We start from the raw sequence: 26,010 nt of genomic DNA, 5'->3' as shown, positions 1-26,010 counted from the left end.
ATATCTTTACATTTTTTAATTTTATTTTTTATTAGTCCATGTTTGCAGTACATGAGGATCACATTCCTCACGAGGAGTTGGTGTGTGTATGTAACACATCTTCATTGTTTTTATCAACCTTTCCCCCCCCGCCCACTTCCCTCTATCTCTTGATCCCTTCTCTTTTGCAAAATTGTCTTTCTATTTTTGGGCTGGGGATGTAGCTTATTGGCACCGTGCATGCCTGGCAAGTGCAAGGTCCTGAGTTTGATCCCCAGTACCAAAAAAAGAGATCTATTATCTATCTTTTATTTTTCTTTTTAATTTATTTATATTTTCATATACGTTTGGGCTCCTCTTTTTGGAGGTGGAGGACAATCATATATATATAATATATATATAATAAAATGATGCATCATTACATATATATGTATAATGTTACCGTAAATTTTTCCCGATAGTTTTAATTTTATTTCTTTTTACTCTTATATTTAATTTTGGTTACTTCTGTTGCTATTTCATTAGTTTCACTGATTTTTTTTGTCTTCAATGTCTAATCTTTTAAATTTTCTTTTAGTGTAGTTTTCATCTCACACATTATCATAGTCTTTGCTTCTCGATATTCAATCTGGACTTTTTATATATCTTCCATGTTCCTTAAGTTTTTGATAGCTGGGATACAGTTATGATCATTACTTTATTGTCCATGTCTGTTCATTATAACATACATGGACATTTCTGAGTTGGCTTCCACTGATTCACTTTTTTCCTTTCATTATCAGTTATATTTTTCTCCTTTTTAATGCCCGAGAATCTTTGATCTTTGGATCAAATCTTTATGCCAGCTGTCATGACTTTCCCATGCTAAGTACTCTTTGTATTCCTACATATATTCTTGAAACTCATCTGTGATGCAAGTAAGTTGTGAGGAAGTAGTTTGATCTTTTGAGGGTTTGCTTTTATACTTTTGAAAGGAAGAATTAGAGCAGTATAGAATCTAGGCACAATTATTCCACACAGCTAAAGGAAGAGCCCTCTGATTGCCAAGCCCCCATGGATCATGACGTTTCAGTGCCTGGCTGGTGGGAACAAACACCATTCTGGTCTGCGTGAGTGCCAGGCACTCTTCCTCTTAGATGATTCTTTTCCCAGCATCAGTTTGCTTCTTCACATGCTTGTATTGATTAGCCCCTCTGCAGGTCTCTGAGTTTCTCTCTGTACCATTCCACGCTCTCTGTAAACTCTGGCCACTTTTGTCTCCCAGACTTTCAGCTCTGTGCAACCACATCAGGAGTCCACTGGCTCTCATGTGGAGGCACTTCCCTGAGCTGTAGTCTGGACTCTCTTATGGTGATAATAAAGATCAGGCAAATACAGGGCTCGCTTCATTGGCTTCTTGCTTTTCAGCAATCACTGTCTGTAATTGTTTATATCTAGATGTTCCCCCAAAGCCTTATATACTCATTGGTGGTTGGATCATGGGGGCATGATACTCATCAGTGGATTCGTCCATTGATGAGTTTATAGCTAAATGTGATGTTGGGAGACACCTGGCATAAAGCATTTGCTCATGGCCTGGTCAGAGGAGGTGGGTCACTGGGGGCATGGCTTGGGTCTCTCTCCTCTCCTCCCTTGGTCACTCTGCTTCCTGGTGCTATGCTATAAGCAAAACTCTGCTGCCTGCCCCTCTGCCATGTTGCCCTGCCTTGGAGCCAACTGTCTGTGGACTGAAACCTCTACAAACTGAGCCAAAACAAACCTTTCTTCTATTAAATTGTGAGTGTTGGGTAGTGGTGGTGAACCTATGGCACACGAGTTACAGTGAGCACGCAGTGCCCTCTCTGTTAGCATATCCCCCTGCCCCCTAGCATTGTCCCAGCAGTCAAGCATGGGGCATTTGGGTTTAACTGCAGTGTCGACACTTTGTGATAAATAAGTGGGTTTTGGGTTGCAGTTTGGTCACCCAGTCTCTAAAAGGTTTGCCGTCACTAGTGTAGGGTATTGTGTCTCAGCAAAGAGGAGAGTAACTGAGATTCTATCCTTCAATGCCTGATGTGCAGAGCATTGCAAACTATTGCTTCATGCATTTTGTTTGTTTTAGGTTGTTGCATGTGGGAAGGTGGATCTCACCCTGTCATTCCTATGGAAGGATGGCACTTTCTCTTTAAACATTTTTAAACACATGATGGGCCCTTCCTTATGGTAGGCCTTTGGGTAATTTTGAGTAGTTATACAATCTTATCCTCTTTTTTTGTTTTTTTAAAAGGAATTGGAGGTGGTGAGAAGAATGTCCTAGCTAGACAGGGTGATGGGGTGTGTGCACTAAGGTGATACAGAAAGGTTGTCTGAGATGCAGGAGGGAGAGTGGTCGGAAGGAGTTAGGTTTGCCAAAATGCACTATGAGAAAGGCTCAAAGGCTGGCTGGGCCTGAATAAGTGGGGACAGAAGGGACGCTAGAGTGTGGGACACAGATAAGCACATCTCGGGGGGAAGAATGGCTTCTTCTCCCGACCACAGCCAGCTCTAACTGCCCACAGACATAGCAAGCTGTCCACTCAGCTGTGCCAGAGTCTGTCACAAAGGGCTTGACTCTAAAGTGAGGGTCTTCCCTGTGAGCCTCTCGACAGCCCCATCCAGGTGTTAGTGATGACCACACTCTGGGTTTTGGCTTGAGATTTGCATTTATTTTATGAATCATTGTCTTTTCCTCCCTTAGACTGCTTCTCAAATCATAATTGGAGTATGACTTTCTCCACTTATTTCCTGCAACTTTACTCTTTCAGCCAGTGGCAAGCCTCTGATTCGTAACTGGATTTCACTTTGAACCAAAAACTATAAGAGCTTCCCACTTATGTCACAATACCCAGGTTAATGGCATGATTTTGATGTGGGTATGGTTTCTCCTGGGGTGAGGTGGAAACATTAGATGCACAGGCAAAGAAAACTACACTCAGAGAGATGAAAAAACTGACCTGGGGACATGGCCTTGTGAGTGACCGGCAGTTGGATCAAGCCTTTCCGAGGTCTGAATGTTTTAATTGCCCCTAATTAAACACACCTAAACAAGAAGTGCGGTCATATATACTGGGGTGGAAAAGGTGGGTCAGATCACATGGTGGTGGTAGCTGGTAATTTGGTCTGTGACCACAGGTTGCTGAGTCCTGTATACGAAGACCCTTTGGTTATGGAAGAAAATAGTAAAACTCTAATTTTTATACACACACACACACACACACACACACACACACATATATTTGCCTCACTTTAACTTCATCTCTATTTTTTCGGGGGGCGGGTACAGGGGATCGAACTCAGAACCTTGTGCCTCCAAGGCAGGCGCAGAGCCACTGAACTAAATCCCCAACCTTCTTCATCTCTATTTTTGAACGTTCCATAATGTTTCAGGTATGTAAGCACAGTGCCACAGGTATGTTTATCAACAACATATATTCCAGCAATGCTCAAAATCATTTTACTGGAAACAAAATAGATCATGAGTAATAATTTCTTAATCATGGCTTAATGAGTAGATACTTTATGCAAGTGGAAGCCCTAAATGATTTATATGAATGAATTAATTTAATCCTCATAACTACTCAATGAGGAAGGTTCTGGAAGTTTCTACTTAATTGTTATTTTATGGATAAGGAAACCAAGGCAGTCAAAAGAAGCTGTTTGGTCAAAAGCTTCCCCACCACTTTCTTAGGAGTGCAAATCCCTGAGTGCTGTGTTCCTGAGAAGGGAAGCTCAGGTGTGAGGCCAGGGGTATACAGTGCTGATTTGGGGCCCTATGGGGCAAAGGACAACAGGTCATGAACACCTGCTTTATGTCAGATGTCGTGTTAGGTACCAAGGATTTGAAACTCATCTAGGCAGGCACCATGAGAACAATTTACTTAGCTCCATAATAGCCATGTGAAGGAGGTATTCATTTTCTCATTTTATGGATGAGGAAACTTAAAGTTCAGAGATGGTAAGACCTGGCTCCATTGGAAGTGAAATCCAGCTTTGCCTGGCTCCAACTATCCAAGCCTTGGCCTATTGCCTGTCATCCGAAGTGGGACACTCTACAGCTCCTCTAAACCAAGAAGTGCCTATGGAGCCGGCAGCTCACATGGTCCACTAAGTAGAGGGGAAGTTGCAGAGCATATGGACTGCCCTGTCCTGTCATGCCAGTCCTGTTGTGTGCATTCCTAGGATGAGCCTAGTCCCTCCCCTAGAGGCCGGGATCAAGAACAGAGCCCATAAAGTTTGAATTACAGTACTAAGTCAGGACAGCTGAATTAAAAAGAGAAGGAAAGAAGGACAGAAAAAAGAATGGGAGGAAGCGAGGAAGAAAGAAAGTCAAGCAGGAGGACTGCTCTGCACTCAGCCAGTTGCTTTCTGAGCAACTTTAGTTCCATCCTTTGTGGTGTGGAGACAGCAGCAGCCTCTTCCCCTCAGTCTGAGGGCTGAATGAAGCTCTGGGTTTCAAGCAGCTGCTTATAAACACGGGTGCAGGGAGGTGGGGCTGGCCCTCCTTTTCAGAGTGCTTCTCAGACCTAGCAGAGACTCCAGGGCTTTTTCTCCTCTTATGCATCTGAAGGGTCTCTGAGTGTGGCAGTCTCTTAGAGAACAAGTCTACCCAGAGTCCTCAGGGCATGTGGTTGGATAGAGTCTGCTGGGAGCTCCAAGATGTTCTTCCAGACTCAGAACTTCTACTCCAACATGTGAAGATCCAGGGCATGGCTCACAGAACCCTTAGACTGACCCCAGAGCTCAGGAGTAGATCAGTGCCTCTGTAGTCAGGAGAGGAACCAACAGACACTGTGAGGGTGGACATTCTGCTGGGATGTTACAGGCCCTCCCTCTACCACTTGGACCTAATCTTATATGTGGTTTTCTGCCTTTGTGCCTTCTCTTCCCTTTCCTTCCCTTTCCTTTCCTTTCCTTTCCTTTCCTTCCCTTTCCTTTCCTTTCCTTTCCTTTCCTTTCCTTTCCTTTCCTTTCTTTTCCTTTCCTTCCTTCCTTTTCTTTCCTTCCTTCCTTCCCTTCCCTTCCCTTCCATTTCCTTTCTTTTCCTTTTTCCTCTCCTTTCTTTCCCCCTTTCTCTCCTCTCTTCTTTTCCTTCCTTCCCGTCCTCCTTTTTTTAGCACAGCAAATACTGGCTGCATGATGGACACCATGGCACATGCAGCCACAGGATTTTATAGGTGGTCTAAGGGCAAATGAGTAGAGGAAGAAAAGATGAGGGAAAGAGGAGAATGGACAGGGGCAGCGCTGAAGAAAGCAGAAAAGGAGGAGGAGGAGGAGGAAGGCAGAGGGAAATGGTGACAGAGCAGAGATGGGACAGAGACAGAGGAAGGAGCGGAAAAAGGGAGAGGGAAAGCAAATGCAAGGGAGAGGAATGGCAGAAAAGGAGAAAAAGAAGAAAAGAAAGAGGAGGACGCAGATGAGGGAAAATGGGCCCCTGGCATACTTTCTAAAACCCTTTAGCCAGTCCTCTTTGTTTGGAGCTGGTGGAGATATCTATGTCCAACTCTCACCAGGGGAGCTTGTAAATAAATACCTCTGGGTAGGAGCAGATATCTGTAAACACAGCTGAGGAATTGAAAGTCAGGTTCTTCAAGGGTATCGACTTGTCAAAATCACACCACAGCTGCGGATTAAAAAAAAAAGAAAGAACAACGACAAAAAACAAAAGTCACAGGTACAACAAAGTCAGTGTGAGTGCTGGTAACGGAGCTGTGCACTATCAGCTCCTGCTTCCACAGCAGCCTGGGGCACATGGGCCCTAGAGGGGCTTGGCTTCACAACGGAGGTGCCAGCTTTGATCGCCTCTTTTCTTTAAGAAACAACTGCTAGCTCAGAAGAAGTCTTTTGCAAGCCAATCATGAAACCAGATTAAGGCTGCTCCATGACACTGGAGTGTGCGGGAGGGGCTCAGAAGAGAGTTGGATGGAGGAGAAGAGGTCTAGGGGACGTTCACATCCTGTCATCTAGGTCCACAGCTGGGAGGATTTGAGGGATCTAAAGGGGAACAGTTTCTGGAAGACTAAGGGTTGAATTTCCTAGGACAATGTTGCTAGTGGAGATTTTTTGGCACTTAGAAACGAACAACTACCAAGGGCTGAAATGTCTCCTCTGTGCCAGAAACTGTGCAAAAAGCCTCACAACCACCTTGTGATGAAGCTACTATTTTTATCCCCATTTTACAACTGAAAAATAAGAAACTCTGAGAAGTAAAGTAACTTGTCCAGGCTCACAGAGCCAGTTCCTGCTGGAGCTGAGATTTGAAATGCTGGTCTATCTGACTCCAAAGTCTCTGATCTGCCTACACACGACTGTGGCTTAGTAACTCTGCCTTAAGCCACTGGGCTTCTTTCCCAAGCTCGCATCCCAGAAACACCTACTTTGTCATCCAAACTTGAGATCTTGGCTACCACTCCACAGCTTGTGATGAACAGATCCTACATACTTCCATTGCAAGTCCCATAATCTATACAGTATTCATCAGGTGATGCACTTCTAATGCCAAATTTCTTCTTTACACCACGAAGTCCTTCACTACAAGGACAACCTCAGAGCTTGAGCAAAGTACTCATTGTGCCCATTTAGGCAGTGAATTTAATGCAGTCACAGCCCCACAGCTGTGGAAGTCTACAGCTTGGGTCACCAGATACTTGGGGACAGGGAACATCCCCTCATGGTCCAGAGGGTACACTGATGGTTTCAGCCACAAGATGATGCCTCAACCAGCCAGTTTCAACATGCCAAGTTTAAGACCTGGAATCAGGTATGTCACCACTAAGATCTCTGACTGATCCACAGACCACACAAATTATTTGTATATATGCAGAAAATAACTCTTGCTACCATAGGAAGATTCTAGAGAGAAAATCAAATCATTAAAATGTGGACCACCAAATTAAAGAGTGAAAATATATGGCAGTTGGAGTTTCATCTGAGAGCTCTATGTCACATCAAATGCAAATCTGTAGGCAAGGCACCCAACCTTCCTGAAATGCAGTTTCCTCATCCATCAAATGGGGTCAATAATACCTACCTGGTACACATAGTAGGTGCTCAATAAAGGGCAGCTATTTAAATTCCATTGCCCCCTACCCCACTCCCAGAGACACAATTTAGCACATTAGGATGAGCATGGGTCATGGAGTCAGACAGACCTTATTAGCAAGTTATTTCATGTCTCTGAGCCTCAGTTTCCTCAGCCATAAAGTGGGGATAATGAAACTTACCTCACAGGGTTTATGTGAGGATTAAATACAAAAATACGTGAAGCTCCTCCTTTAGTGCATGGCACATAGCTGGTAGGGATGGGTACTTAATGAACAGATGGTAATTCTTATTTACAGTTACAATTGATTGGTCCCTGGCAATACGGAAATGGAGGAGGGGTTGACACTCCTTTGGAACAAGTAACCTCCCTTCTGGGAAAGAGAATTTTCCAACGGAAAAGTTCTGACACTAGCCCCATTCTGGTTCTTGATCCTAAGCTGGGGTGGGACTGGCATGCAGAGGTAACTGGTACCAAGGAAGGCAGCACAAGAAGCGGTAGGCTCCACAAACTCTTAATTCCTGGTGCTTCACTGGACACCAGAGGTTTGGAGGGCTTGGGATGCTTACGATATTTAGGATGGCACCAAGGAAATTAATCAAGATAGATGCAAAGATGATGACGTTCCGGGCCAAGTAGGTCTCGTTAATCCAACAGCAAGTTTTCCGGAGGATGAGCGGCAAGCATTTATAATCCTCTGCAGTGGTGATGAGAACCAGAGCTGAGTGCAGCATGATCAGAATGGAGAACTGGATGGTCATGGGCATCACTCTGCAGGAAACACAGAACAGGAGTCACATGACAGGTCAGCTGATCTCCACTTGCTGAACAACCACAATCACACACATGGCCTCCCTTGCCCACCCCTTGTATCCAACAATTTTTCTAAAATTCTATTTCTTCAGGGAAAAAAAGCTATTAGCAGAAGATACATACTATTTTTTAATCACCCTTTGTTTTTAAAATTAATTTTATTGGTACATTTTAGGTATACAATACAATGAGATTCATCTTTGGAAATTTGCACCTTTACATAATCTCTCTTGGTTCTTATTTTTCATCCTTCCCCTGCCCTCCCTTCAACCCCTCCATTCCTCCCTATTTACGAAGACTTTGTTTCTATTTTTTCCTTTTCTCATATTAATTCCATTCCCTTCTTTCCTTTCTCCAATCCCTCCCACTTCCCCTTCCCCTTTGGACCTTTTCTTCCTATTTCACAATATCTATGATGCCTTTTGATCCTTACTTACACTCTCAGTTTCTCACACCAGAGAAACTATTCAGTATTTATACATGTCTGTCCTATTTATTTCACTGAAGAGTATCACCTCAATGTGCATCCATTTAGCTATAAATGTCTCTAGTTTCTCATTCTTTATGGCTGAGTAGTACTCCATTTTATAAAAAACACATTTTCTTAGAATACTCTTTCTACTAAGAACTTTGCAAGGAGCATACAATATTTGGCTTGGTTTTTAGCTCTTGATAATTTCCTCCTTCTTTTATTATTCACTATTCTCATTGGGGAACTGCTGGCAAAACAACACACCATGGGGTTTATCTCAAAACTCTGGCTGCAGGGGGCCCATGTGCCCTTTATCATTCAAGGTGGGTTTTGTGAAACTAGCCTTTTACTGTGATGCCAAGAACTGGATTTGGCGTTGGTTCTGGATTTCTCAGTTTGGTTGGTGATTACTGTGGTTTGCAGGGAAGGTACCGCATGTCACTTGATGCATGGGAAAAGGCGCAGTTCTTGTCCAGGGTTCAATATCACTCTCAGGTTTATACCCTGAGCTTCAAGCTGTCACCAAATCTGTCCCATGAAAGTCTGTATCTACTGGATACCCCGGCTGAGTCTCAGATGTTTCCAGCAACTGAGCAATCTAAAACTCATCTCTAGAAGTATCTCTGCTTTTTCTCTTTCTTAACCAATTTATCACCAAGCATGTTGATTCTCCGTGAGGATTCATGCCTTGCTCTCAATTCTATGTTCAATTGTTCATGTCCTTCCTTGGCATCTATAATTTCCCACCTTTATTTCAGCCAGCAAACTGCTGCAGGTGTTAAATGACACCTTGATAGAAATGGTTGGAGATTTTGAATCTTCTGCAAATTGAAGTTTATCTACCTGGTTTTAATATCTCCCATTGGCTAGTGCTCTATAAACATGCATTTAGTGAATGAAGTTGAATCTATCTTTTTCACTGTCTCTTATACACTCTTGCCTAAACTTTATTTATTTTTTTCTTTTTCTTATTTATTATTAACAACAGTAATATAGTGTTTTGAGCTCTGTATGCTAGACACTATGCTGAACACTTTATGTATAATTGCTAATTTTGGTTGCTCAGAATAAACCTGAGTTCTTTTGATTTTTTTCTAGATAAAGATTTAAGGCTTCAAAAAAAAAAAAACCTTCACAGGGTCATTCAATTGGTTAGTGTTAAAGTCCACTATGCTGTGTTACTCTGCCATTCCAATCTCTTTGATGAATAATATATTCCTTATGTTTTCCATTATCTCTTTTTCTCAGGCCTTGGGTACTGGGATCAGAGACACATCTTCATCTTCTGGAAGATCATATGCTTGAGGGGAATATGGAGATATGATTGATGAACACTTTATACAGTTCACATTAAACATTATACACTTTGCTATGAACCACAGAGTTATGAATAGCCACCATTTGGAAAACAGGAAAGGGAATCGAGGGAAGTTTCACAAAAGAGGTGTCACTGGGGTTAGGCCTCACAGGCTGAAGAGAAGCTTTTTATGTGGGATAAGTGGAAAACATAATCAAAGCATCAGAAGAATGAATGGGAAGGCCGCTAAGGGTCTTTCAGTAACCCAGGTGGTGAGGCTGTGAGATCTAAGGGGAAGGAACCACTGATCTTGTGCTAGGGAGCTTTCCCCACAGGTCACATGCAGATATTTGAGATGATTAACCAGGGAGGCTACGAGCAGAGCAGTGTATCTGAAAGCAGTCTGCAATGGTGAGAGGTGGAGGATGCAGTGAAGAGGAAGTGTTTAGAAGAAGATGTACATGGTTGAGGCGTGAGCTAGAAAGGGAGGAACACAGGAGCAGCACTGGTAGTTGGGAGGTGCAGAGATAGATGGGGAAGCAACTTTAATGACTGTTTTATACGTGTGTGTGTGTGTGTGGTGCTCTTGACAGAGAAGTCACTAAGGATGACACTAATTTTTTTTTTAACAAACTTTAACTGGGTGAGTAGAGGGAAAGAAGCTATTTTGCACAGGGGATAAGTAGATGAATTTGATTCTGGGCAAGTTAAATGTTGGTTGCTTATAGATCGTCCAGCTGGCGTTTCCTAGTTTCCCAGAGTCTGTGCAGTTGGAGGAACCAGGGCTGGGGTGAGCAGGTGATGGCTGCAGATCTGGGAGTGGAAGAGCTTGCCTGAGCGCGGTGTGTCCAGCAAGAAGACCACAGAGGAAGCTGTGGGAGAAGCTAGTGTGAAGCAGAGGGAATTTAGGAAATGCGGTCAGGGAGGAGAGAAAGGTGCATGACATAACAGTGACTGAGGGATAAAAATGTGCAAAGAGGGAGAAACCAGTATGTCAATTCCCTCTGTAAGTCCCAGTGGCATGAAGCCTGGAAGGTGGCTCCTCCCAAGGCTTCAGTTATTCTTACAGTATTTTAAAAAAATACTCCATCAGTTTTGACTTTGTGGAGCATTTTGACAAGAAATCTCTGTGGGAGTTCTAGTTAAAAGCAGGAGTTTCATGCAGCAGTGGGTTCCCAGGGGGCTCAGGCAGATGGGAAATGCCCTTCACATGGCGGGCTGGCAAACACTCCTGACAATGCACCATTACTTCTGGGTACCCAGGGGAGGCAAATGAAGGAGAATGCAGGTGGATTGCTTTATCAGGCATTCCCGAGGGAGAGAGGGCCAGTTCCAAGGCTGGCACGTGTCAGTACTGTGAAGCAGGCATGGAGAATAAGCATGACTCGTTTCCAAGTGCAAGGCAGAAGCAAACTAGGGAAAGGCAAGTTTGACAGATGTTCAGCATGACCTTCAAACTCGCAAGTGCCCAGCACGGCACCGTACTCAGGGCCTTGATGGGATGCTCTTGACTCTTTCTTGTTCCTGTTCTCCGTCTCATCTCTTTGTACCATGGTGGGGGAACATTGAGCTGCATGTGTGTAGTCTGCTCCAAGAGCTATGCTACTTCTACTACTGTGGGCACTTAACTGGTTTTCCAAAGGCTGATGTACACATCTTTGGCACTGGCAAATGTGTCTTGAGTTGGTCTTTCCCAGCAGTGAGATCTCACACTGGGGTTTAAAGATGGGTCTTGGGAAGGCAAAGATTCAAGAGATTTGTGATGAGACCACATGGTCTGTTGACTCCAGCCACACTCTATATTCCAACTTGAGCTACAGTTTTGCTCAGGCATCTGCATCACTGTTTGGAAATCTATCAAATTGATGTTTTGTTGCTCGTGGGCTTTTGTACATACACTGCAGGAGACAGGGCATCATCAGGGTATGCTGGGGGCTGTGTGCGAGAATTTGCATACAGAACTCCCCAGAACCCAGGTACCTTTCTGAATGATTCCCTCTGAGGTTACTGAAAAAAGGGAGCGAGGTGGAAGACAGGCCATGGGGCTCGGTGGAAAAACCAAAGCCTTGTGTGTTTGATCCTGCAGTTCTGAAACAGAACCTGTAGAGCAGTCATCAGCAAGGTAACTATCTTTAAAACATCATTTTTAATCTTTAATAGTGAAATTTAAAACCTATCTTTTAATAGGGTAAATAAAATAATAAAGGAATATAATAAGAACCTCAGGAAATGTTAGCTCTCTTTCTTGTGGTGTAATTGAGGAGATGAAATGCATTTCAAATATCTATGGGCAGAATATTAATTACCACAGAGGCTTTTTAGCAAGGTACTGGCACTGCTCATAAAATTTCTCTGGAAACTCTGTAGCAGCTCCTCACCACTCATTTATTTCTGCACACACAAACATTATAACATCAGATTGTAAATTTCATCTAATTATAGAGCTATTCAGGCGTCCAGGGGCTCTGAATTTGCCTTTGCATTGTTGGTGCGCATAAGAAGCAAGGAAACCTTTCATTTCTGAAATCTAGTTGCAAAAAGAATGATGAGGGATTTGCCAACAGCTCTATTCAAATCATTTCTAGACATTACGTTCTAATTATCCTCTGCAGTCTGTCTGTGAAGCAAGACTGGGGTTGATACTATGATTTGACATTTGCTGAGAAGGCAGGGCACAGTGGAAATGAGTGGACAGCCTATGTAGTGTGCAGTGCAATAGGACAGAGAAAGACCACAGCAAAAGATGACATCTGTGTGACACTTGAGCAGCTGCAGACTCCACGAGTGCGACTGTGCACTTGACCCTGGAACAACTCTGAGAGGAAGATATTCTTAACCCTTGCAACACATGAAAACTATGTGACTTGGTAGGAGAGGCATCAGGGTTTGCCAAAAAAGGGGCATGGGTGGTTTAAATTTGACTGAAATCCATTATTCCCATTTTACAGATGAGGAAACCAAAGCTTCAAGAGGCCGAACTTATGTATATAGCTAGGAAGATGTACGGAGAGTAATGAGACCCGATACCTCCTTCTTTCTTTCTTTCCTCTCATCCTCCCTCCCTTGCTCACTGTCTCTCCCTTCCTTCCTCTTCCTTTCTCTTTTCCTTCTCTGTCTCTGTCCATGCGTGTCTCTTTCTCCCCTTTGTCTTTCTCTCTCTCTTATCACTATGTATGCAGACTTAGATGCATTATTCTGAAACCACCAAAGACATTGTAAGATATTTTGTAGGCTTTCCTCAGTTTACCTTCTGGGAAAAAACATTTGTAAAGATGTGGGAACTAAAGAAAACAGCTAGGCCAGCATGGTTTGCTTTTGCTAGGGGCCATTAATTTTTGCTTCAGGATCTGGAAACTAGCTGTGGCCATATGAGGAGAGATCTGCTAAAACACCACAACAGAAGAGATATGAGGCAAAGGCACTGAGCATCTGTTTAGTTGCAAGGCAGCCATCAGAATGAGTTGGAAAGGAAACCAGCACATTACAGAAAGTTTGAACTGTGTCAGGAGCAAATACACCCCTCACTTCCCACATGTGGATTGTCTGAAGATTCCTTCAGGTCAGATTTTCCTGTTCAGGAAGTGAGTGAAGTTGGAGCACTAGCTATATGCTGTTATGGGGTTCAGTTGGAACCCAGGGTAGAGACGCCTTCTGTCTAGCTGCTGGGTGAGGGTCCAGGCTTTTTCTCCACCCAGGAATCAGGGTGTTCAGACTATCTCCCACCTCCTGGTCGTGCACCTGGGAAGGGAATCCACCCAGACTTGCTGGGAAGTGTAACCTAACTTCCTCTGGAGGTTCCTGACCCTCCTGTCCAGTGACAAGTCCAGAACCTCAGGGCCCTTTGGGTCTCTCCCTTCTATCTAGGCCCCCATAGCCAGTGGACACTGGGAACTTCGATCACTGCCCTGACATATCTAAAACATCTTCTCCTTTCTCCTCAACAACCACTTTCTTGTCTCTATTATTTCTTGCTTAGATTTTGAAAAAGTATTTGCAGTGCTGGGATTGAACCAAGGACTTTGTGCATGCTAGGCAAGTGCTCCACCACTGAACTACACTAGCAACTCTCTTGCTTGGATTTTGCAGTTGCCTACCCATTGCCCATGCCCTCTCCTACTCATCCATGTTCAATGTGATCCTTCTAAGCATGAGTCCAATCATGTCTTCCATTAAAATGCTTCAAGAAATTCTCCTTTGCCAGTCAGCTACAGCTCCTTAATAAGACTCACACAACACACTCCTGTCCTCCAGAACACTGTTTGTTTCCAGCCTTTCCTTTTCTCGGGCCTTCTTGGCCCTTTTCATGACTCATGAGCTCCTTCAGGAGGGTGGGGCTGTCACTGGACCTTCCCCCGGAAGCTTGCCTCATCTACTCACAATCCTATCCCACCTACACTTCACACCATGGTCCCCATCCTGTCTCACCGCTGCTTAGCTAATTGTTCAGCTTTATTGCCGGTGGACTGTAAGCCTTGTGATGGCGAGGATGTGTTTATGTCCCACCGTTCAGCAAACAGGAGCATGGCAGGCACTCAGCACCCTGTGCTCCATGAGTCCAGAGGGTCATGCGACACTCTGACCATACCAATCTCGGTCCCACATCCCCACACAGAAGTGAACAAGGGAGTCCCGGAAGTTTGTGTGAATCTGGTCAGGCCTTACCCACAAACACAATTTACTGTTCTGCAATCTCTCTTTCCCTGACCCTAGTCCTCTTAGGCAAAGAAACAATTAAAATATACATGTACGTCTAGATGCATATGCTATGTATGTATTTACCTAAATGTTATGCACATAGATAGATATGTAGATATGTATATGCTATACAGGGAATAAATCAGAGAAGGATACCAGGAGACAGTAGTTTTGAATCCATGCTGCAATATTTTTCAACCGAGAGACCTTGGGCAATGCATTTCATTGGTCTGAGCCTTGGTTCCCTCCTCTTTAAAAGGAGTACAATCACAGTACCTAACCCATGAAGGTTTCTGGAGTCACTGTGTGTACAGTAGCATTTAGTGGCTGGCCCTCATATAGGTGCTAGTAGTATTCTTAAAGTCTCAAATTTGCCAACCCAGGAAGCTATGATGAACTTCTATGAATAACTCCCATGGACCAATGGACAAGTAGATGGTGACTGAGGTTCTTATAGAGAGTTACTTTCTGCATTCATGGGTGCAGTATTGAATGTCAGTGGGACCTATTTTAATTTTGGTTGTTTGTTTTTATTAAGATTGGCAAGAAACCAGGTGTGGTGGCGCACACCTGTGATCCTAGCACTTGGGAGGCTGAGGCAGGAGGATCACTGTGAGTTTGAGGCCAGCCTGGGCTACATAGTGAGTTTAAGGCCAGCCTAAACTACATAGTGACTCTGTCTCAAAAAAAAATAGGAAAAAGACTGTTGCTTTGGAAGAGAAATGAAATTAAGTCTAAGTTAGAATAGACACTGAATTGTCAAACATGTTGGTATGGATCCTGGATAGTCATTATATTTCTTTTTTTTTTTTTTTTGGTACCGGGGATCAAACTCGGGCCCTTGTGCTTGTGCAGCAGGCAGCGAAACCACTGAGCTAAATCCCCAGCCCTAGTCATTGTATTTCTGATTCCTGGAGAACAGCAGTTGGCTGCCTACAGGTAAGAGGTCATCATCTCACAGAGACATTTCCCCTGATTACTTAGTCCTTCTGTACTTACCTTGAAGAAGGAAGCAAACTTTGTATTGCTGTGATAAATAGAAGAACGATAAACGCGCAGACCAAATTTGACTTGAACACTTCATCTCTCATTTGAGAATACTGTAATTAAAAAAAGGAGAATGAATTATTTTGCAGCAGATTAAACTTTTGAAAGAGTTAAGTTTTAGCAGTGTCTGAGTTTAGGGAAAATAGCAACAAGAAACAGGATAATTTAATATTTTTTAAAATATTGAGAAGAACCCATATCTTCATAAAACCTTCATAGAGCATTATCCTCATCCCACCCACCCACCTACAAGTCAAAGAAAGCACAGGAGGAGTGAATACAGCTCTCTTCACAGTAAAAATTCTGGGAGGAGGAGTTTGCATGTGTTTACCGAGTTCTTCCCTCTCCGCAAAATTACAGTGATTGTAGCAAAACAGAAGAGCACATGGCAGCAAGCATAGAAAGTCACCTTCACGTTGTATTTCTTCATGAGTAAATTTAAGCCACATGAGGACCTTGCCCTACTTCGTGTTAGGTTTGAGCATATGGCAACATATTTTACCACGGGGTCTTCATGCCTGCTTTTTCTGTTTTATAAGAACTGTTGAAAATCAATTCAGAATCTCAGAGTAGAAAGTAGCCTGCAAGATCTCTGGTTAGTGTGTCTGTCTCAGAGAAGAGACACCAGGGCTGACACAGTCCTGCGCACGACGCCTTTCACTTGTCCACTGCAGCAGTCCTGGAGAATGGCGGTAACTCAATTTTGGTTGCCCAGAGTAGCCAGTAATTTCATTGTCCAGCTCTAAAATCTCCTGGAAGGTCAGCATTGAATACGGATTTGCCTTACGCTTGCCTCCCCTCTCCAACCATCTTGGAGTCACTAAATTGAGGAATCATTTACTTCTTTCAGAAGGAAGGAGGGTTTATAAAACTGAGAAAGAGCTGAGAATTAGTTTAAACTAAGACCCTCATTTTGCCCGAATTCCAGAGAGGTTTGTTATGTTGATCATTTTATTTTGGCATGGTTGGAGGAAAGAGAAATCTAAGCAGTGGTGCTCTGTTTCCTTGATAGGAATTTCAAAGTTACTTTCCCTAGGAATATAGGAATATAGGAAAGAGTACTCTCATAACATTGTAGGCCTTGTGTCCACAATACCAAGGTAAGGTTTTAGTAAGGTCTATGAAATTAGTCTAACTTTGGTATGGTGTTTGCATGATTTTCTATGATTTTTACTCTCTTGCTGACCTCATGCAATTATCCAGGTTTTAGACTGGAGCTTACTGTTCCATGTCATGGCCAAAGTCTAGGAAAGGACCTGAAGCCGGGAGCTAACTAGGAGAATCACAGCACTGCTCAGAGACTGTGTGGTTACTGCTTTTGCAAGGCAGTTATTTTTCTCTTCCTCAGTATGGCAGTTTCTGTTCAGTTACTGACAACCTACAGTACTTGGTATTTGGAGGGGCTCCGTGAACATGACCCTGAAGGTTTATTACAAGCCATGCTCACTCCTGATAAAGCTGTAGGAAAATCCTTGTTATTAATAGTTACCAATAGTGCTACCCAAGAACAGGGTACAGTCACAGAGACCCACACTGACAGCTTGAAAATGAATGAGTTAGCCACAAAGCAGTTAATTCAAAGAAAGATAAGTGTCTGAATTCCTTAGCACCCAGTTGCACAAGATTTAATTATTTTTTGAATGACTGATTAATTTTAAGCCAGCTTAGTTGAATGGATTTGATATTGCAATTTTAACAACAATAGTAAGTCTTAGTGTGCTTAATCGAATGTCTTATTCTTAACATCTTTCTTCTTTATTTAGCTGTAATCATCACCATTATAATCATCATCGTCATTATCATCATCCTCATAATCATATCACCTGTCATTGTCATCATCACCGCATCTTGAAGTTGTAATGGACCATCATTTCTCAGTGTCAGAATTCCTTTCCATAACAACTCCGATGTCTGCTCCAATGTCTGCTGACTATCCCCAAGTGGCCTCTGCATTGTCCAGGGAAATGGGTTATTTTCCCCTCTATGCGGGGACAGGACATCGGAGGGTCCTAAACATTCTCCACTTCCACCCTCCCAGTGCCTAAGCTTGAGGACTCGCTCCTGTGCAAAGGATCCCATTTCTCCTCTGTTCTGTCCTCACCTGGACCCACTTTTTAATATTTTAGTTGTAAGCATGGACTAATCTGGAGATAGACCACTCAGATTTGAATACCAGACCCAACACTTACTACCTGTGCAATTTACTTGCATTAATTTACTATGGTTTCTATGTCTGTTTTCTCATCTAGAAAATGGATATATAATAATAGGAGCTATCTCATGAGGGTTATGGGAAGAATGAAACTAGTTAATATATGCAAAGGCCACTGTTGCCCTTTCCTCTCTGGGAAGTAAGCTTTCTCACTTTTACTATAGACCCCAAGCTCCCCCTTCTCCTGAATGATTCTTACTGATGAATTAAAATTCCACATAATCATCATTTGTCCAGACCAAAGTTGCACAAAATTTAATATTTTTCATTTCTTTAGATAGTGAGTGGAGCAAAAACAGGAAAACCTACTTCTCCTCCAGCTCTGTCAGCATTTCACTGTAACAAATTCAGCTCTATTGACCCCCCGGCTCTCTTCTCTGTCAAATGGGGACATTGTATGATGCGTAGACTTTGCAATGCTAGAACATTCTATTATTTTCATGTTCAAACTTCAATGACTATCAAAGCCCCATCAAATAAGAGACTCATTATATTTTTGAAGTTCATATCAATCAAACAGAATACTGGGTTTCAAAATGAAGTGAATTTTTACTCTGAAATATGAGGAGATGAGACCAGGCAAAGAAAATTCCAAATTGGCTGAGACTTACAGAATACAGAGATTCAGTGATGATTCATTTCACTTCCTCTTGACTTGTGAACAGCTGAACACTTGAGTTTGTGGCTATATTAATCTAGTTACACACTTGTGCTGCCTGCGCTAGGCATTCCTTGTCCAGCCTCTCTTCTATCCTCTCTTGGTCCCATTTATCTTGTTATACCTCAGCTGTGAGCATGAACTCATCTACAGCTATACTACCTGGATTTGAATACTAGCTCCAACTCTTACCAGTATGCAACCTTGGACAAATTTACTAAACTTTCTATGTTCTATTTTTCCTAGAATATGGTATAATGAGAGCTATCTCAAAAAGGTTATTGAGTAGATGAAATGTGTTAATAATGTATGCTAAGTCCTTAGAGTGGTGTCTTGCACACAACAACGTAAATGTTTCTTATTGTTAATTTATTACACTTACTGTTATACTTTTACCTTTGTGAAAACTATCTTTTCAACCATGGCGTTGCCTTCTAAAATGTTATCTTTTATATCTTTGTACACAATTGCACCTTGCACTCAGTCAGGACCCCAAAATTATTGCTAATTGAATATATACCATGTTAGAAAAAATTCCTGAAAAGGGATTCTGATTTCATGTACGATCCTCTCACGTAGGAAAATACCCTGCCCTTATTCCTCCCCTTACTTTGTAAAATATCACAATGAGTGGAATTTTTTGCTTCCAAGGAAAGAAGTCCTTAGAAATAATTACTAGACCCTCATGATTTACCAAATTCTTGTTCTGGAAGAAAGATTGTTAATCTATTTGTTTTTTCCAGATGACAAACTTGAGGATCAGCAATGGACACAAGCTTGTCATCGTTGACTGTTTAGTGGTAAGATTCAGACAAGAAGCCACATCTATTGTCTGGAGTCAAGTTCATTCCATGGGTCCACTGTCCATGGGCAGGAAATGCCTGAGGCAGTACTTGAGCCCTCTGTCATATGACTCATAACAATAAAGAGGGCACATCACTCTGAACAAATTACAAATATTTCCTTGAAAGCTTTTCTGCGAGAATTTGTAATATGATTATTTTTCAGTCTGTAAGGCTTGAGTTGAATCAGGGAAAGGTCAATATATTGAATAATAATCAGTAATGCCTAGCATGAGGCAGGTACTGTGCTACATGCTTCGCAATAATCCAGTTTAATTATGGTAACACTTTGAGGGAAATCCTGTTTATCATATTCCCATTTTAGAGACAGAAAAACTGAAGATTAGGATGATTGAGGAGCTCAATCACACTTGCATAGATTTTAAATGGGCAATCCAGAATTTGACTCAAAGTGTACCATCTCTCTAGATGAACCACCTCATGCTTTCTTGCTATCATCAGGATAATTCTGTGCCTGGTGTGCGTGACAGTATTTCTCAGCATATTTAAGAGATGTAATTTATGATACAAAGAAAGGATGGGTGCTAAAAATTTGGGTCTGCATAGAACTTGGCTAGAATTACAGTGAGCATGACCTGGGCAGAGGATGGTCTTCAGAACACTGTGAATTGGTTTTGTACTGTTGCATTTTCATTCAGAATGCAAAATAAAGAGCTGCTTCTTCAGGTCTGGATGGGTGAATTGATAACAGGGAATAAAACCAAAGAGATAGTGGATTCTTTTTAGAATGCAACAGAAAGAGAGGAGCCACGGTCTTGGGAATGATTATGAACTTGTTTCAGAAATGAAAACTCTGACTTGATTTGATGTTGAGACTTGGCATCCCTTCCCAAGGAATGACGCAAGAAGATTTGTGTTCTGTTTTGTTTGTTTCTGGGGATGTTGGCATCAAACTCTTTGAAAGTCATCTTCCAAACTGAAATCAGAGCTTTGAGGGGCCAATGGGTTCTACATCTGTCACAAAGAAACTGAGAAATCCCAGTCTGATCACATGAAGGAAAAGCCCAGTTTAGAGTTCTCATCCATAGAGAGTTGATCAGCAAAGTCAGCAGTAGAGGTGATAGGTAGAGATCCCAGTCTTCTACGTTTCTCTGCCTGAGCCAGTCCTCCTTGGTGGTGACTGGGAATCCCCCTACTCCAAGATCTTCCATTTCAAGTAAAAGCCAAAAGATGCTGTTGGCATTCTTACATCTCTATAAAATACAGAGAATTCTTCCAATTACAGCAGTTATCTAGTTAATTGTCCAAGGTGCTTTTTACCTAAATTGTAAGTGATGTTATGAAATCTTATTGTAGAATGGGTTGCATTTGTCACCTTGGTCCAAACCTTACTAATGCTAATTATACTTAGTAGAATTTCTCAGAAATGAGCCATTAACTCTGGCCTGAATACGTCCGTGGATAGAAAAATTAGCTCCTCACTTGAGATCTCATTCCATCTTTGGAAAAATCCACTTCAAAGAAAGATATTTTTCTAGTACAACTTTTGTTGGTATAAATCAACAAAGCATTGTTTCCATCAGGATGATTTTGTATAAGAATGTAGAAATTTAACTTCTGTTCTATTGTCAAATTCATGCATTATGTAGCATGGCAATGGCCTACAGAATCCTTATATTAGACTATTTGGGTAAAGGGCAGAGTAGCAAAAAAGGAAGAGTCTAATTTGCAATTAAAAAAATTTTGTAGTAGACCATATTCTTTATTTTAGTGTCTAGTTCAATCATATCATCAAGAAAAGCAATTCTGTGAGCGACAGATAGTCTGAGAGATCTGGCCCTGGCATACCTCTCTCCAAGTAAACCCGGCCTTTGAATGAAGGTGGGTTTCCTCATGTTTTGTTGACTCAACAAGGAAACATACTAAAATGTATCTGAGACAAATAGCTTCATAAATGTGAGATAGCAGGATACTTTCCCCTTCCAGGGATGACGGAAGACCCTGAATGGTAATATATTTTCTAATTTTATGCTCTTCATTATTAGGGAAATTAAATGACATATTATAATTCATGTAGAACTTTTACAACGCTTCTAATCTGCCATTATTCCAGCTAGTGCTCCCCCAAACCTTCTATCCTTAGGAAGGATGATACTTCCTTTTTGGATCAATTTAGCACTCAAGCAGTGAAGAGGCCAAGAGAGTGGTAATTTTTCTCGTGTTCTGTGCATAGAATCTCCTTGCTGTAAATGATGATGATGTCTACACATGAAGGCTTTATTGTCGTAGGACTGGGTCAACCACCTCTGGGTTTGAAGTCATCATAATCCTATCATTCTGTACTATTCTGTTGTAGATTAAGTTAGTAATTCTGACTGAAAATGCTGGCTTTGTGGGACTGGAATTGGTTAATTGTTCTGATAAAAAGATGCAAGTGAAGTGGCCCTTGAAATCATTTGACTTTCTGGAGGGTAGTATAAAAGCAGTAATTTTACAAGGTAATATGAAGAATGTAAAGGAGTCTCACAAGCTTGGTGTTTGAATAAAGGACAGATTTTTTTTTCCCCTCTGAGCCTGTTTGAAACCTGTCATTTTACCTGAAAGAGGAAGCCTAAATATTCTTACTAGTTTGGGACTTACTAGAGCAGCAAAAACTGAAAGGTAGCATGATACTGTAACAGAATAATTTATTTAAAATTAAGATTATGTTAATGACCAGGAAGTATCTGATTTAGAGAAATGAAAGAGGATGCCTGAGACAATTTAGTTCACCTGGGTGGATCTAAATAAGAAATGAAGAGGTTCAATACATTCTGAATGTTTCCAAGACAAAAATGTGCATTTTAAAATTATCTAATTCCAGAGTCCAATATTGTAACCCATCAGAAAGTTCATTCAGGGCGAGATTGAGAATTTGAGCCCAGCTTGTTTAACTTAGAAACTCAGCAAAACCCTGTCTCAAATAAAAAATAAATGTAGGGATGGGGATTTAGCTCAGTGGTGCATGCCTGCCTCACAAGCCCAAGGACTTCAGTTCAACCCCTGATCCTGGAAAAAAAAAACTAAATAAAAAGAGCAAGGTTATTCATTTTCTTTGCTTTATTTTGTTTGTCAAATTCTTCCTTTATTATTTGATCAGTAATTATAACTAAAATAAAAGCTGATGAGAAGAGGAAACATCAAAGTACATGATATATTTTTTCTGAAATCTTTTCAGTATCCATTACTTTGATTTTCTTTATGGAGAACGGAGAAAATGAGAGAAATTTTGAAGATAGAAAACAGACCGAGTATACTAAGCAAAAGGATTACCTAAGGATTCTCTTATATGGCAAAAATCTTATTTTTATGTGACTGAGAAAAAAAGTACCATTAAATGAATGTTTAAAAAATACTCAGCATAGAACTTGGTTCATAGCAAGCATAATTATGAGAGTCACTATTAAATAAAAACTGAGCAAAATCTAATAGCTGATTTATGTGTAAAAAATGAAGAGTGACCTCAGTTTAATTTACTATGTATTTGGTCTTTTTAGAAGCTTATCTCTGGTTTTATTTGCTCTCTCAAACCATTTAGTCACGTAGCTAACTACTGAGTACTTGAACTAATCTGCCTGCTTTTGGATACACAGCTTAAAAAACGACTCAAGGAATCACTCCAATCCCCACTGTTATGAGAGAAAAGCTGTTCCGTGGTTTACTTATTCACTAATTTGATTTTACACATGGATTGATAGTAGAGGGATGGCATTGCCCTTAGTACATCTTTAGCAAGGTTCTGGGTGTTGCAGAAACACATGGTGAATTGGTTTTTAAATGGTTGGTCACACATGTATATGTGCATACATTTGTTTGGTAGATGATAAAAGATATTGCGATGATTTTAATTTTGCTTTATTTCTTCTCCAAGGCATTTGTCACACACATTGCCATATTTTCCCTCACATACTCCCCACTGAACACACCCTCAGTGCATTCCAAACTGCATGGGAAGAAGGCACTGTAAAAACTATAGAATTTTGCCAGGTGCATTAGAAGTAGTCTGGGTTTGGGAGACATAGTAAATTAATTTTTAATTCCAACTCTCTTGCCTTCTTTAAATGGGAACCTTGGAAAACTGCTCAGATTCTCCCAGCTCTCTCACTGGTGAAATAGGAAAACTGACACTCACATGAAAGGATATTGTAACAATCAAATTAAATGAGGTAACAAATAAAAGATATTCATGATAAGGCTTGATACAGTCATAAGTGATTGACAAATATCAATTTCTCTGTGACAGTGCCACTGCAGTGCGATGAATCACAACCTCTGAAGTACTTAATGAATACTAGCTGCGTTTCACCTGCACAGCAACCCTGTGAGCAGCCATTATGGTGGGAAGTTCAGTGTATGGCCCAAGATCACAAACAGGAGTGTCTGTTCCCAGGGAGCAGAGGCTATGGCCTTCTGTCTTCCTACAGCACTCGGCATAGGATGCCTGGTGCAGGTGCACAGGAGCAGCACAGACTGAGCAGAGCAAATGCTTTGTGCTGTGTCAGACACACGGCCCAAGAATCCCAGGAAGTGTGGGTAGAAAGACAGCGCTTGCAGAGCAAAAAAATCTACGCACAAAAGGACCCCAAAATCCTTGTCTAAGAAGGCGTAGCCTTTGGCAACAATCAAACACTAGATGGCTTTAGAGAGACCTCATCTTTCTCATCTTATTGGAAAAAAGTAATAATAGGGAATTTGGCTTCACTGAATCATTTGGAGAAAAGTCAAATAAATGATGCTCACCCATTTTAATATATCGTAGAAGCTGAGCTGGTCACTGCTTCTATCCCAATGATCTAGAGATGTTAATGGGAATGGCTCTCCCAATGGGTGATGAGCCTGAACTTGATTACATTTATGAAGGCTGGAACTCTGGTATCCTGGGATACAAGATACAATGATGTGGCTTGCTCTAAACATTTTTCATGAAATAATTTCTTTAAAAAGTTCTAAAATTGTGAGATTTATTTTAAGTGATGGGTTTAACCTTCCTTACTCAGTATTGGAATGACATAAAAGTAATCAGAAGGACAAGGGAAGAGAAAGACTATCACACCTCTGAAAACATCTATTACATGAAAATAGTATCATCTAATTTTCACATCAGTGTCAGGGCAGCTGATCATCAGCATTTCAACGAGATCAAGCCCCCTTGTCCTACATCTTCCAGACAGTAATTGGAAGGAATTGGGTCCAAGTCACATCTACTGAGTAAATCAAGTCTATGTCTTGTCTTTTAACAAAGACTTAACCTTTGTGAGTTAAATGAACATTCTGCACTCATGCAGGGATGACAAGAAGAGATCAACTTGTCCGTGTCCACTAATGACCAGGAAATTAATCAACAGCCCTGTGTGCCCACTTGTATTTCCAAAGTGGGATTTGACCCAAGGTCCATTTGCTCCTGGGACCATTGTGAGCCCTACAGAGACATCCCCTGTAGGCTATGGGGGGCCACGTGGGCTCAGATGTGGACCTGGGGACCTTCCAGTATGAGCTTATCTTTGAACATGTGGGGCAAATGACCAGCCCAAATTCCCATGGTCAGCTAAGGGCAAGAAGGGTGGATGACAATTTAGAATAGCAGAGCAGAGAGTTGGGCAGGTATCTACAGTTCAGTAAGATCCCCAGGTGATTCTCATGTTTGAGATCTATTAGCCAAAAGAAAAGAGTGCTATGGACACATCTGTCACAGAGACAGAAGGGAGCCTTTTCCCAAAGGAAGAAGTTTTAGAATTGAGCAGAAAAATATTATCATTGAAAGGAAGAAAATCTGATCTTCCTTGATACGGTTTCATTTTAACACTTAAGCCAGTAACTGCCCACATCGCACACATAAATACCCAATCAATTTGAAGTGTCTATTAAACATATACTAATCTCCATTCAAGATGAAGAAATTCTCTCATTCTGAGGTGGTAACCCTGTTTTTGGAACACTAAGCTTAATGATTTATTTCACATCAGTGTTCTTATTTTATTAAGCTCTCCTAAGGCTTTAAAGGTTTTAGGTAAGTTTCTCTGTCCTAAAAACATCCATAAATAATGGTAATTAATTGCCTTCTCTATTCTAAATTTAATTCAGAGTCTTGTTCCAAAGAGAAATGAGACCAAAAGCTGAGAAACATCCCCTTCTTGTAAGTACTTGGAAAGGAAAGGTCCAAGATAAATGATCCCCCAAAGAGTTAGGTGCCTCATTGGATAAAAGAGGCTCACAGTTCATTAAGACAGAGGTGGGCCCATGATAAAAGATGTGCAAATAAGAAAAATGTAAAAATTACAAAAGAATAAGTATAAAAACCAAAACATGTAAGGCAAGTTCCAACTTCAATCACAATAAAAGCAAAAATGATAAGGAGATGCATCTCATCAAATTGATAATTTTGAAAAGTTTAGGCCCAATAATTTAAGTCAATTTCAGAATACAGCTCAAGATTTAAAACATATAATCTTTCAGTTTCTTTATAATTTTAACCTAAAGAAATAGTAACCATGGATGTGATTTAACTATGACAATGGTCACCAAAACATAGTTTGTGATTTATAATAGTAAAATACTGAAAAAAAGCCAAAATGGTTAAAACATGCAATGTAATAATGTGCAATTACTAAAAGTATTTTGCTAAATAATAATGTGAGAAAAGCCTAAGTCAAGAATCCTCAAGGCTACATAACAAAGCATTATATTTATTTTTATAAAAATTGCACAGCTAAATATATAGATGGAAATTCTCCAGCAAGACCAGCACGACAGATGCCAAAATGTTAACAGACATTATCCTGAGTTTAAAGATCAAAAGAGAAGATTATTTTCTTCTCTTTGCCTTATGTATTTGACATAAACTTTTGTTAGTGAAAACTCATTCTTTTTTTAAAATAAGGAAACAATGCAATATCATTGTAGCATTTGATAAACACATCATTTTCTGCATCTTTTTACTA

The 26,010-nt window shown here is 41.2% G+C and overlaps 1 protein-coding gene across 3 annotated transcripts in view; it reads right to left on the bottom strand.

The window, feature by feature from the left end:
* Positions 1-26,010, bottom strand: part of Adcy8 (adenylate cyclase 8) — a 242,596-nt gene that overhangs the window by 56,308 nt on the left and 160,278 nt on the right. For 2 of the 3 annotated variants that reach the window (XM_087187765.1, XM_004837939.3), the window contains 3 exons: positions 15,313-15,413; positions 7,606-7,807; positions 5,528-5,617 (listed from right to left, as the gene is read on the bottom strand). In XM_087187765.1, the coding sequence (XP_087043891.1) occupies positions 5,528-5,617; positions 7,606-7,807; positions 15,313-15,413 (393 nt within the window). The remainder of the gene's footprint in view (positions 1-5,527; positions 5,618-7,605; positions 7,808-15,312; positions 15,414-26,010) is intronic. The other variant, XM_013069604.3, reaches the window with a different exon arrangement.

This window comes from Heterocephalus glaber, unplaced genomic scaffold, assembly GCF_053883595.1.
Source record: "Heterocephalus glaber isolate CG9 unplaced genomic scaffold, H.glaber_assembly_v1.0 deba00000281, whole genome shotgun sequence".
Taxonomy (NCBI): domain Eukaryota; kingdom Metazoa; phylum Chordata; class Mammalia; order Rodentia; family Bathyergidae; genus Heterocephalus; species Heterocephalus glaber.
Note: the sequence above shows the minus strand (reverse complement) of the source record. Positions and strands in the feature narration are given on the sequence as shown.